The sequence below is a fragment of the Erythrolamprus reginae genome, chromosome 1 (genome assembly GCF_031021105.1).
Source record: "Erythrolamprus reginae isolate rEryReg1 chromosome 1, rEryReg1.hap1, whole genome shotgun sequence".
Taxonomy (NCBI): domain Eukaryota; kingdom Metazoa; phylum Chordata; class Lepidosauria; order Squamata; family Dipsadidae; genus Erythrolamprus; species Erythrolamprus reginae.
The window spans coordinates 138406932-138420944 of record NC_091950.1 but is presented as its reverse complement, the minus strand read 5'-3'; the positions used below and the strand labels follow the sequence as shown (position 1 = coordinate 138420944).

The 14013-nt window shown below is 42.1% G+C and overlaps 2 protein-coding genes across 2 annotated transcripts in view; both read right to left on the bottom strand.

Annotated features, from left to right (window-relative positions):
* The window catches only part of LOC139175661 (veficolin-1-like), a 940898-nt gene that overhangs the window by 486441 nt on the left and 440444 nt on the right, over positions 1-14013 (bottom strand). The window lies entirely within an intron of this gene.
* The window catches only part of LOC139175464 (acyl-CoA (8-3)-desaturase-like), a 48023-nt gene continuing 37681 nt past the window's right edge, over positions 3672-14013 (bottom strand). The window contains exon 12 of the mRNA XM_070766592.1: positions 3672-4608. Coding sequence (XP_070622693.1) covers positions 4557-4608 — 52 coding nt within the window. The 3' untranslated portion in view covers positions 3672-4556. The remainder of the gene's footprint in view (positions 4609-14013) is intronic.

Below are 14013 nucleotides of genomic sequence, written 5' to 3'. Positions count from 1 at the left end.
CACAGCACAGTCTCCTTGGTGATAGCTTGGAGTCTTCACAGGTTGAACAGTTTCCCATTGGTCCTGTATCTCAGGTTAACTCCCAAGGAACTGTCCTAACCCTGTAAGGAAGGCATTCTAATATTGTTTCTAGTCTAATCTTTATTTCCCTGCTAACAGAAACTGCTTCTCAGTTAACCCTTATTACATTGTAACAGCTAAAGATTCTTGGCCATGTGCCCAGACTTACTGACTCCATAATTTTTGCTTTTGTTTTACTTTGCTGGTACTTTGCTGGGGCTTGACTTTCTTAAAGGGGAAGGGTTGTTTTAAGCTTTTTACACTGCTTTTGGGGTGAAATACTCACCTGTTAGGAGTTCTTCCCTGCAGGATGCAACAATCAGCACTTCAAAGAAATAATTGAATAACAAAACAAAGCTGCAGGAAAGAAGCTTTTAATACAAGGGACCAAGATGAGTGACATTCAGCAAGGCTTCTTGGCTAGCTAAAAAGATTGACATTCAAACATGAGTTTACATACCTTCTCTGAGTTTTGGTCTAAAACTAGTTTTTGGTGAAATTTAATTTTATGCTTAGTGATATTTATACCTGTGTTTATTGATGGGATAATTTTCCCTATTCAGTTTTGTTTGGAAAGAAAAAGGTTAATCTCTGTTCCTGAAAAGAAGCAGGATTTAGAAATCTATCTGGGGAGGGGTCATCCTTCACAGCTTTAGTGGTTTCTGGCACTGTCCTTTTGAGGTGTATTTCCAAGAAACAGGATGCTAGCTTGCCACTGATTTTTTTTTACTGCCTTTCTAGAGGCATGTGATATTTCCTTAAATCTGAATGATTTCCTTAGGATATCTTGTGAGGTGAGTGAGACCAGCTGGTATCTTTAACTCTGCTGTTCTGTCTGGGTCATATTTGACCGGAAAGGAAGTTTGAGACCCTGTAAAAAAAATTTCCCTGCATGTCTGAAACTTGAAATTACATGACATTGTCTCATTTGAGGGGTTCTTTCTATGAGTATTGGGGGGGTGCTTAGTTTTTGCTGGGTGAAAAAACTTACCCTTGTACTGTTGCCGGGTCTATTTGACTCAGACTAAAAAAGGTTGATTTTAACTATTTAAATTTGGTTTTTTGGAAACCAATGCAAAAAGTTTTACATAAAGACAGCTAGAGAAAAGGAACTCAGCAGTTCTGTTTTCTTCCTACTACCTGTTACCTTCTTGCCATCTTCTCTGATTAGTGGACTGATGATTTCCCTGACTTTCTTCTTGTTCCTTACATAGTGAAATAAAGTTTTTATTTTTTTATTTAGCATTTGTTGCAAGTCTTATCGTATTCTAAGCCTTAGCCTTTCTGATTCCATCCTTGCAGATTTGGATTATTTGCTAGTGTTCTGTTCTAGTTATGTGTCCCTATTTATATTTTTTATACTTGTCCTTTTTGTCTCTGTTTTTCAGAAAGCATGCTGGTTTCATCTGGAATCCTTTGGGGGGGGGGGTTTCTCTATGGTATTGCTTTTGCTTGGGCCTTTATTACCTCATTTTTTTAGAGTATCCCAAGAATCTTGGTCTTTTCCCCCCTATGATTTCTATCCATGGATTCTTCCCTATTGTCTCTCTTACTTTGTTGAAGTTAGCTCTGTTAAAATCTAAAACACATCTAACCTGGTTTGGTCACCTGTGCCTCCAATATGGTTAATTCAAGTATGATACAGTCACTATTCCCCAAAGTTCTTACAACTTCTATTTCCTCAACCATTTCATTGCTGTAAGAATCAAATTCAGCATAGCTGATCTTCTAGCCCCCTCCTCCATCTTTTGGATGACAAAACTGTCAGCTAGCTAGCTAGGTATGTCAGAAGTCTGTTTGATCTCACTAGAAAGTTTGTTTCCCAGTTAATGTCAGGGAAGTGAAAGTCCCCCATTACTATAGTGGCATATTTCCTGCACTCTTAGCTGGTTAGCAAAAAGTTCATCCTTTGTTTCTTGAATGGATGGTACACACGTATAGCAATGTCATTTTTTTCCTGCTAGTATTCACCCAAATACTGTACAAATCCTATAGGTGAAAGGGATTTCTCATCTCTAAAACATCTGTCTGAGTTGGCATATTTCTGGACTGTGGCAGGCATCCAATTAACTATTTTGCCTGCTGGCAACCAGAAGTGTTAGCACATTAAAATATTTATATTGTATCAGTGAAAGATTGCTTAAAACTAAGAAACAATTGAATGGCATTTCCAAACAAGTCTGTAGAATGTTGACAGACATGTAAACTCTGACTTTGGAAAAGATTTCAAAATTGTTTCGAAATTCACAAAATAAATTAGGGAACTAACTTTGGAGAAGAAGCTGTAACACCACAAGATCAAAGCAATGCAAAGTCACAGGAATTCGCAGAACTCAGCTGTCAAACAAGCAAGAATTTTCATACATCATGAGAATCTGGGGACCTCCACCCAAATCTTTCTGCAGGATCCAGTACATCTGCATACAGTTTGAGTGAAGATATCAGGAAGCAGTGCAGAGCAAAGTTTGAAGCTATCCTTAATTACACAGCTAGAAAAATTCTTCTTGACAGCTTATATATGTAATTATGTAAGAATTAATAATGTAATATATGTAATTGTAATCTATCGGTTCTGATCCTGCTGTCTGGGGCAGTAGGACATGTACACTCTTCTTCTGTATGACAACCCTTCAAATACTTGGAGGGCTATCGCATCTGTAAGCTATCTTTTCTCCATGCTGAAGATAGATATTCCTTTTACATGTTTCCCTATAGTGCTTGGTTTCCTTATCCTTCCCTACTTTGGTAGCCTTCTCAGCACTTGCTTCAATTCTTATTGTCCTTTTTAAAATCGAATTACCCAAAACTGGACACAATATTCCTAATGTGATTATGGAAAAATTACTGTGGGAGATACTTGGCTCTTTTTAGCTTCAAGTCAGTGAAGTAATTGAAAACTGTACTGTGTGGATATTCTGTGTAATGCCCATATAAAGTGTATGTAATAAAATGCAGTAAAATACATCCATTTAACAACAGAAACAATATTTCTCTCAGTGCTCATTTAGTAGTATGGATCATTTAGTAGTATGGATTAATTTATACTACAATGTGCCCTCCATGGGGCTATCCTTATGCGAACCAGTGAGCTGTTCTGGATGCCCCAAGGACTGGGTTATAACACCTCTGCTATATGAACTGCATTGGGTACCAGTTTGCTTTCAGTTCAAGGTGTTAGTTATTATCTTTAAAGCCGCTCAGGGCATGGGACCAATTACCTGAGAAGTTGTTTTACCCGAATTACTTGAACCCATACTACCTAATCATGCTGAGGGGGTATTTTATGAATCCCTTCAGAAATATGATTGATGGGAACTAGAGCAAAAGACTCCTCTGCCATTGCCTCATCCTATGGAACATTTTGCCCCTAGAGATGATATTGGTTCCTACTTTTCTGATGAAGAGCATGAAGACTTGGCTCTGTCAACTTGTGTGAGAATCAAAAAGCAGCATACAATATATATTTTTTTTGGGGGGGTTGGGGGTTGGTAGCCATTCTGACTCAGGAATTCTGGGAGTTGAAGTCAACAAATCATAAAGTTTAGAGGTTTAGCCCTCCTGGAGAACAAAGTTTAATTCAGGCAGAGAAAGTAGCCATAATAGATCAGCAATACTGAAATATTTGTTTTAATTTTCCTCTTGCACCTCCAAAATGTAACAGCAGATTTGCTCAAAGACAAACAGCACTTATTTGCACTAATAATTAATAAGTCCATCAACATTCATTAGTCTTCTTTCACTAACTTTAAACACTTATGCAAGAGGCATTTGAATAATTATATTATGTTCTGTATCCTTTTATGTAAAGTACATCCAGGAATGTCAGGGAATTGTGGCACAAAATACAATCCTCTTTTCCTCCCTGTAATTACCATAAGCTTGCCTAACCACTCTCTAGTGTTTGTGAATTGCATCCAGGAATTGACTAATTTCTATTCAAATAAATCATTGATTTATTTCGTTCATATGCTGCTTTCAATCAAGACTACCAACCTCTGTAGTCTCTTTTGTTTCCTCCTTCTCCAAACTTCTCCAGTGCTAAGCTATGGCCCAATTTTGAACCTTCCCTACCAAGGGTTTCTATTCCCAGCTCCTGAATTTCTCTTTCCACGTTCTCTCCTTTCAATTGCTTCCACAAAATAGGCTCTTGTACTCCACAATGAAAAGGCAACTAAGGTAGGTGTTGTTTTTGTTGTTTTGCTAAACACCAAGTTTAGTAACGTGGCAGTGAAGACCTTTCCTGATATTGCTTTCTGATCCTCAAGGCTGAAGAATATGCATTTTTGAACAAACTTTCAGATCCTCAGACAGAAAGGAGAGAAGGTAGATGCAGAAGTTAAAAGGGGAAACATGAGAATGTTTGGAGCAGCAACACCACATTTCAGAATTCAGCTCACAAGAGTAATCTCCCCTGACTGAACCAGGCACTGGATTTTTTCAATTGCAGAGGTAATGAGGATGGGAAAAACTGTCCCGCAAAGGATGGTGTTTGGTTCCTACTTGTGCAAATAGGCATCCAACCAGAGTTGCCCCGATTCCTTGAGAGAGCTAGAAGAAAGAGTAGAAAAGAGTTAAAGCTAGCTCAGGCACTATGAAGAAATCACAAAGAAGCACTAACAGTTTAGCAAGGAAATGTGGCATATACAATAATGAACAAATATGAACGGTAGGATAAGAAATGTAAGGGTCATCCATGGACTGGAGAGAGAATTAAATTACAGGGATTAAGATAGTACTATTATTATTATTATTTTAATTTATATATTGCCCAACTCCCAAAGAACTCCGGGCAGCTTAACATCAGAAAAAAGTCTTTAAAACATTTATTAATTGGATTTGTATGCCACCCCTCTCCATCTTAAACATTAAAATAATTAAAACCCATACATATCATACAAATATGAATGGTAAGGTAAGAAACGTAAGGATCATCCATGGACTGAAGAGAATGGCCAGATCTCGCCAATTATAACCGTGAGCACCACAGCCCTGCGCATGACAGAAAAGCCTGGTCTTAACTGCTTTTTGGAAGGCCAATACAGTGGGTGTAGTCCTGACCTCTGGGGGTAATTGGTTCCAGAGAACCGGGGCAGCCACAGAGAAGGCCTTCCCCCGTGAGCTGACCAGCCAACACAGTTGTTTATTATTATTGTTGTTGTTGTTGTTGTTATTGTTGTTATTATTATTATTATTAATTCGATTTGTATGCTGCCCCTCTCCGTACACTCATAGCTGACAAAACCTGAAGGAAACCAACTCTGTGGGATCTCACTGGTCGCTAGGATCTGCATGGCAAAAGGTGTCTTGAAGATAACCTGGTCCTAAGCCTTGTACGGCTTTAAAGGTGATGACCAACACCTTGAATTGTGCCTGGAGACCAATAAGGAGCCAGTGCAGCTCACAGAGGATTGGTGAAATGTGGGTGCACCTTGCGCAGATGCACTCTGGATCAGTTTTAGTCTCCAAGCACTCTTCGAGGGTAGCCCCATGTAGAGCGCATTGCAATAATCTAATTGTGAGGTGACAAGAGCATGATTGACTGTGAGGAGTGCTTCTCCATCCAGGTAGGGTTGCAATTGGTACACTAGATGAACTTGTGCAAAGGTCCCTTTTGCAACAGCTGTCAAATGTTGATCTAGTTTTAGCTGTGAGTCTAGGAGGACAGCCAAATTTTGAAACTGTTCTGAGAGGGACAATTTCATCCCCCCACCAAGAGCCAAGGATGAAGTTGACATAGTCTTTAGAAGGCAATATCTACAGCCACTCAGTCTTTTCAAGGTTAAGTCTGAGCCTGTTGACTCCCATCCAGATCCTCACAGCCTCAAGGCACCAGCACATCACACCCACTGCTTCACTGAATTGACCCAATTCAGTGGTTCTCCAGCATCACTCTACACGTCTTTTCTAGGGCTTCATTTCCCAGAGCTCCTTGGTAAACTATGGAGCTTTCCTGGATCCTACCGCCACGGAGAGGCTACAAAGGCGCAATCTGGTCCAATGCCCCAAATGTTGCTCTATTCCAAGAAACCACCAGGGACTCAGCTGGATTATGGACAAGGGAGTCGGGTATGTCCCCAAGCTTTCTCTGGAACCCTACAGGTCCTTTAGGCATCTGCGGTGGAACCACTTAAGCGGCTCTAACTCAATGCAATGGAGGAGCGGTGCCTTAAAGTCTAACCTCAACTGGAAATGAACTGACCATGACAAGGGAGAAGCAGCTATACCCCTTAATCCCAGACCATATCTCCACTGCCCTGAGAGGAATGTGCTAGGTCAAGTGTATGTCCCCCCCCATGAGTCAGACCCTAAACTACTTGGGACAGGTCCATGGTTGTCATAAAAGCCATGAACTCCTGAGCCGCAACTGAGAATTTGCCAAGTGATAGTAAGTTGAAGTCCCCCAATACCAATATCCTGGTGAACTTCACCGCCAACCCAGCTACTGCCTCTAGCAGTGCAGGCAAGGTTGTTGCAATGCAGCTGGGAGGCAGGTATGTCAACAACAAACCCAACTGAACCCTTGAGTCCACCTCAAGAGGAGAATCTCACATCCAACAAATTCTGGGACAGGGATCCCGTGAGAACCAAGACATTTCCGGACAATAATTGCCACTCCTCCACCCCTTCCCTGGAGTTGCGACTGATGCAATACCTAGAACCCATTTGGGCACATCTCTGAGAGGGGAACACCACCCTCCTGGCCCAGCTAAATTTCAGTTATACATGCCAGGTCTTCCCCCTTTTCCAGGAGTAAATTTTGAACAAGGGGAGCCTTGTTAACAATAGACCTAGCATTAAACAGTAGCAGCTTGAGCCAGGGTCCTGACCTCTCAAGTCACCAGGTATATGAGATGAGCCCAGTGAACCAAAACCAAAGGGGCTGGAACAGGTAATCGCTTTGAAACAGCGAGTCCTCATTCCTGGGAAGTGGCTACCACAAGGCTCCTGCCATATCTACCTTTTCCCAGTTATAACCACAATACCCCATTTCTCCAACTCCCCAAAGATCCCCTTCCCATGCAGGCAAAACCTCCCACCCATACCAGGCCAGAGGTCATAATCGAGCCCCCATCTACTTCTGTTTGCACACTCAGCAGAGGGGGCTCCATCTATTGCCCCTGGGTCTCTCATTCCTCCCCAGTTCAGTCACTCCAACCCCATTCACTCTATCCAATCCATCCACATCATCACACATACATAAAAGCACACACACCCAAAGACAAAAAATATAAATATCGAGCACAGCAGACAGTTAATGCACGGAAGGCATGGAAGTCATATGTATCAGCCCCCCAAACCAGCAGGGGTTTGTTTTTTCTGGAAGGGAATGTTTTCTCCCCCTTCAGGATTTTCTGTAGCTGTTTGTCATTATCCCTCACAATGATGTTGGTCCCGCAGTTCTCCGCAATGTAGTAACAGGCCTTGGGGGAGTTGGTGGTGTAGAAGCCAACGCCTCCCCCCCCCAGCAAAGATGGTGCCGATGTCTGCCAGCAACCACTCCAATGAATTGAAGCCATCTTCACTTGAGGAACCAGTCCATCTGAGGCTTGTTAATGACCAGGAGCAGCTTGAACCTTTTGGCTGCCGCTTGATTTTGGTTAGCAAATCTGCTTGATGTCGGTTAGCAAGTCCAGGACTAGGGCACATGTCTCAGCCCCATGTATTTATTTATTTTTATTTATTCTGGGTTTTTTATGCTGCCCTTCTCCTTAGACTCAGGCAGCTTACAACATGTTAGCAATAGCACTTTTTAACAGAGCCGGCATGTTGCCCCCACAATCCAAGTCCTCATTTTACCCACCTCGGGAGGATGGAAGGCTGAGTCAACCTTGAGCCGGTGATGAGATTTGAACTGCTGATCTGCAGATCTAGCAGTCAGCTTTAGTGGCCTACAGTACTGCACTCTACCCACTGTGCCACCTCAGCTCATTTAGCTGCATAGGGATGGAAAGTGGTCATAGCAGCTCTTCGGTGTTCTTGGCATTGGGGCCAATATTCAAAAAGGTCCTCAATAAGAGTCACCAGGACATGCAGCCACTGCTCAACTGGGATTCACAACTCCAGCAAGCCATTCTTGGGCGTTTCCTGACACTCTGCCTTTTGGTGGTAGGAAGTGCAGTGGCCAGAGTGAGCCTGCCAGTAGTACTGCAGCAGCCTCTTCTTCAGATGGTGATTCTTCATATCCTTTGAAACACGGTAGTTGTATGTCTTCCTTGGCTGGAAGCAAGGGCAGCAGAGAACGTTGATTCATAACTGTCCGAGGAGATGCTCTTCTGATTTCCAGTGCTCCCTGCGCATGCATATCCACTCCTATTTTGGCACTCGGTGCCAAAGAGGTTCACCAACATTTCATTCGTTCATCTTTCTCTTTGTCATTACAATATCATACATCCAGTAATGGGCAGCCAAATTTTTTACTGACACACTGTGGGTGTGGCTTATTTTGTGGGCGTGGGTAGGAGTGGCTTGCCGGCCATATGACCAAGTGGGAGTGGCTTCAACAATCATCATCGTTCAAGTGAACTGTTAAGTCTTTGATTTACAACCTCACCAGTGTTGCTCTCTGGAGTGACAACTTGCTTCGTGTTTCCCACATTCACCTTCCTGGGTCACCCCTTGCCTCAGGCTGGGTAGCTAGGCGAATGGGTGCCAATCAGCTGTTGAGAAAATGGGGGGAGGAAATGGGCAGCCTGCAACTCCTGCCAGTGCTGGTCTCCCTGCCACTTTCCAAGGAGGAGAAGGAGGAGGATGGAAGGTGGGATGGTCAGCTGGAGCTGGACACACAGCTTTATTTATGCTGTGAGACACCCTGAGTCCTCGGAGAGGGGCGGCATACAAATCCAATAAATAAATAAATTTATGCTGGTGGAACTGCGTTCCACCCCGTCTTGCCTGCTGCCCACCCCTGCATACATCCCATCTGAATAATTTATGGTATGCTTTGGAATTACCTCAGCCACGGGTGAGGTAGCCTCTTCCCCCTTCGACAAACTAGCTGTCAGGCCGAAGCCATCATTTGGAGTTAGAGACTTTGGCCTGCCACGGTAGAATAGTATCATGGGAACTGGGAGGGGTAGTTGCATGAGAGGAAAAATTACTAGTCATGACACATTCCTTTCTTAGAGTCCAAGGTCATCGTTTGTTCTGAACCAACGGATGTAAGGAGGAGGTTGGTGTCATCCCTGCACTAAGAGTGGTCCTCGTGGTGAACTTGTGGGTATGGGGATGGAGGAATGAATATTAACCTGGGTGGGGTACTGGGAGGAAGTTAGTATTAAGATGGCAACATGGCTCTGTTAATAAATCGAACCTTGGATGAGAAATTTGGCCTGGAATCTGATTTATTTCTCAGATGCTATTTGGGGCGCTGACTCTAGCTCTCATCTATCTGCCGTAGAGAGCTACGGGATTTATTTATGTACATCAACTTATTATGAGATGATATACAGATAGTCCTCAACTTACAACAGCAATTGGGATCAGAATTTCTATCACCAAGCCATATGATGTAAAGCACAACATTATCTAATTACATCATTTAACTATGAAAATCCTGGCAGTCCCCACTGCCTTCATTATGTGAAGATTGCAGGTCCTTAAGCAAGGATTTCATGTGACTATAACTTGCGATTTCCTGCCAGCTTCCAACGAGCAAAGTAAATGGGGAAACTGGTAGGAAATCCAAAGTTTAGGCATCTTGCAAGCAGGCTGACAGGCAGGTGAGTGTTATGAAGTGCAGCCCGGTAAGTGAGGGGACAACACTGCATTGTGCAAGCAATTGTGGTTGGGTGGGGGAAGGGATGCTGTGACACCATGCAAGCACAGCCAGGTGAAGGAGGTTGCTACACAATTGGGGCAGGGATCACTCTAGGCAGGTACGTGCTACGAAGTACAAGGTCCCTGAGATCTCATTCTCTGTAGCAGGTTCTTCAGGAAGAAAAGCACAGAAGAAAGCAACAGAAGCAACTTGCAATCTTCCCTCCTGGGAATGATCACGCAATTGTCAGATGCTGCAACTGTTGAAAGTGTGGACCGGTTGCCAAATGCTCAAATGACAATGATCAGCACATTTCAAGGACTGTTGTCATCCTTGTATTCGTTCAGAATATTCACAATTTTGAACATTTGCTAAACGAGTGATCATTAATCAAGGACTATCTGTATGATGAAAATGAAATAGAGACTTGCATGTGTGAATAAACCATTCAGTCAATAAGCCATGGCAGGCTTTTCATCACATTTTGAGATTATAATTTTCAATAATAAAAGGGGAAAGATGTATACAATCTGAAAAGAAAACAGAGTATAAAGCTATACTTTTCAACAGATTCAGTTCACACACTTGTTTGTGTCTCGTGGAAACCAAGTCATCATAGGAGATTTCTTCATATGCTTACATCAATTTGCATGCCATTCACAGCTGAATATGCACGGGATATTATTATTATTATTATTATTATTATTATTATTATTATTATTAATTAGATTTGTATGCCGCCCCTTTCCGAAGACTCGGAGCGGCTCTTATCTTAGAACACCTGCATTTTCTTTCTATAGGCTACTCTTACTATGCAATCTCAGAACTCTAAGTCTTCCTCAAAGACAATTAGAGAATCAAAGGTGGTGACAAACTAGCAGCTCCTGTAATAAGCTGCTGACCAGCCCCAGTAATGGTACTGGGGTCCAACACCTCCAATAAGGAAAGAAACTGATGAGGATTGACTATCTCCCCACCACAGAGACAACACTAAATATAAGTAACAGATGTAGAATTTCAGGATCTCCTTAATCCCTCGGGAACAAGTCAGGCTCCTCCTCAGCCTTCCAAAGCTTCAGCCCAAGTACCCACCAGAGGAGGGAAGTAGGGGAGATAATCTCTTGAACAAGTCACATGTGCTTCCCACAACCACATTACTCAACCTTTCCATGAGGTCTTCCTTTTCTCTGCAGAAATCTTTATAGTGCAAAATTTAAATGGTTAGATATTTACCCGGGTGACCTACCCAGACAGGGTAAAAGTCAAAAGTTCAGATTTGTTTATTGCATGTTGATTGGTTTCCTTCTTTTGGCGCTAAAAATGTATCTTTGTAAAACTGCCCTGTTGCTGGGCTAGATTGTATAAATAGTGAGAGCTATCATTGTATAGAGCTCTCAATACTCCATTGCTTCTTGACTGAATTGACTTCCTTGTCCTGTTAGCGAAATAAACCTTGCCTGATTCAACCTTTCTTTGAGAGTTACCACATAAACTATACTGCAGTTCAAGGCAGACAGTTTCCAACAAGCCTTTGCAAATCCTTCATGACAATAGACTACTGTAATGCTCTCTACATGGGGCTACCTTTGAAAAATGTTCGGAAACTTCAGATCGTGCAGAATGCAGCTGCGAGAGCAATCATGGGCTTTCCCAAATATGCCCATGTTACACCAACACTCCGCAGTCTGCATTGGTTGCCGATCAGTTTCCGATCACAATTCAAAGTGTTGGTTATGTCCTATAAAGCCCCTTCATGGCACCGGACCAGATTATCTCAGGGACCGCCTTCTGCTGCACGAATCCCAGCGACCAGTTAGGTCCCATAGAGTGGATCTTCTCTGGGTCCTGTCAACTAAAGAATGTCGCTTGGCAGGACCTAGGGGAACAGCCTTCTCTGTGGCGGCCCCGGACCTCTGGAACCAACTCCCCCCAAAGATTAGAATTGCCCCCACCCTCCTTGCCTTTCGTAAGCTGCTTAAAACCCACCTCTGCCGTCAGGCATGGGGGAATTGAGACCCTCATCCCCCTAGGCCTTTACAATTCTATGCATGGGTTTTTAATTGTTTCTAACATCAGACTACTATTGTACACTGCTTTATTGTTGCTGTTAGGGGCCCCGAGTCTCCGGAGAGGGGCGGCATACAAATCAAATCAAATCAAATCAAATCAATCAATCAATCAATCAATAAATAAATAAATAAAGAAATAAATAAGTAAATAAGTAAATAAGTAAATAAGTAAGTAAGTAAGTAAATAAGTAAATAAGTAAGTAAGTAAGTAAATAAGTAAATAAGTAAATAAGTAAATAAGTAAATAAGTAAATAGGTAATATAAATAAATAAATAAATAAATAAATAAATATAAACAAATATAAATAAATATAAATAAATAAATAAATAAATAAATAAATCAGAGGGTTAAAATGGCAGCAGAAGCTGGCACCATTGACATTTTGACAGTCTCTCCAACAATGTTAACAGGGCATCTGGAAACAGTTAATGCAGCCAACTACTGCTGTGTTACCAAAAAAGCAACTCCTCTAGAAATCCATTCTATGGCAGACTCATCACATCCAAACTCAGGGTCTTTAAGAATAAGTCAGCCTCATTACTGGGAAGTAACAGATGGTCCTGATAAGATCCATAAAAATGTAAGTAGCAGTAAATCTGCCGGCAGGTGCATGCCAGTAAATCTGCCAGCCACATCAAGAGTGAAGAGCCAAAAGGCACTTTAAGGGAGGAAGTTAAAGGTATAAAAATACAGAACACATTTTGAGAAATCTGAGAAAAAAGCTAGCAGACCTCAAAACGATTCTGACACACACACGCACACACACGCACAAGTGCTGATAGCAATATGGATGTCAAGCACCAACATCTACACTATTAAACTGCTTATCTTCTAAACCAGGGGTCTCCAATTTTGGCAACTTTAAGACTTGTGGACTTCAACTCCCAGAATTCCTTAGCCAGCAAAGCTGGCTGAGGAATTCTGGGAGTTGAAGTCCATAAGTCTTAAAGTTGCCCAGGTTGGAGCCCCCTGTTCTAAACCATCTCACACTGCTGTCTCTCATTTGACTCATATTAGAAAAAGCTGTCACCACAGTTCCTCACCAATAACACGAAAGTGACCCTGGCCCTGACTCCTCTGAGAGTTCCCTACCAGCAGTAGTCAAAGAATTCAGATAACTTTCAAATCATATCAAAAGAAACTGCCTTGTAAGCAAAATAAACTCCAGATAAGCAGTATCTTCATAGAAAGTATGCTCTCATCTGCTTCCCAGTCTGAAGGGACTTTCCTGCATTAAGAGAACCTGAAGCACAAAAGAAACAGCACACCTCATCTTTTCTTTCACTCTACAAGCCAAAGGACATTTCTGCTCAAGAGTTATGATCCTTGATTGGCAGATCCACATTTTCCTATCCAGGCTGCAATGATTCTCCTGTGTGTTTGCACTAATTGCATCTAGCTAGGACAAACAGATACTTTGCCTCCCCAGGGGATACTTAGCCAATGGGGGACCATCACACTGTAGGTGGTTGATAGATTAATAACACATTCCACCTCTTCCTCCCATCTTTTAGTTATAGCTGATAATTTGTTTCTGTATTTTATTCTATATTCTGTGTTTTATTCTTTTTAATATTATAAGCCAACCAGTCACACCATAGTGAATTATTTGCAAGCTAAGTTAATAAATAAATGTAAATAAACATCTTATCTAACCCAGCCCTTCCCTCAGCTCTCCTTGAAGGCTGATACAGGAAGATTCCTAACCCAGGGAGACAATGCTCTTGTGACTCAAAGCTTATGCCATATTTTATTGAAGCCTCTGGCCTGCCACATTTAAATGCTTTAGAATGTTTCTTGCTATGAGAACCTGGGGAGAGTGGCTGCATGCCATGACACATTCCTTTTAGGTTCTCAAGGTCAGCCTTTGTTCAGCATCTGGCCGGAAGCTTCTGGGAGTTGCAGGTTACGCTGGCAGAAGATGTATGGTTCATGTGATGGGCTTGTGGGGGGAGATGCAAGGAAATGAACTCTAACCTGGGTGGAGATACCTTAGATTCGTGTTTCTCCAGTTGTGCTAACATGACCCTGTTAATAAACTGGAATTTTGAAGGTGAAGCCTTGGACTCTTATTTATTTCTCGGATGCTATTTGGAACATGACATTGGACAGAGTGAAATAATAGA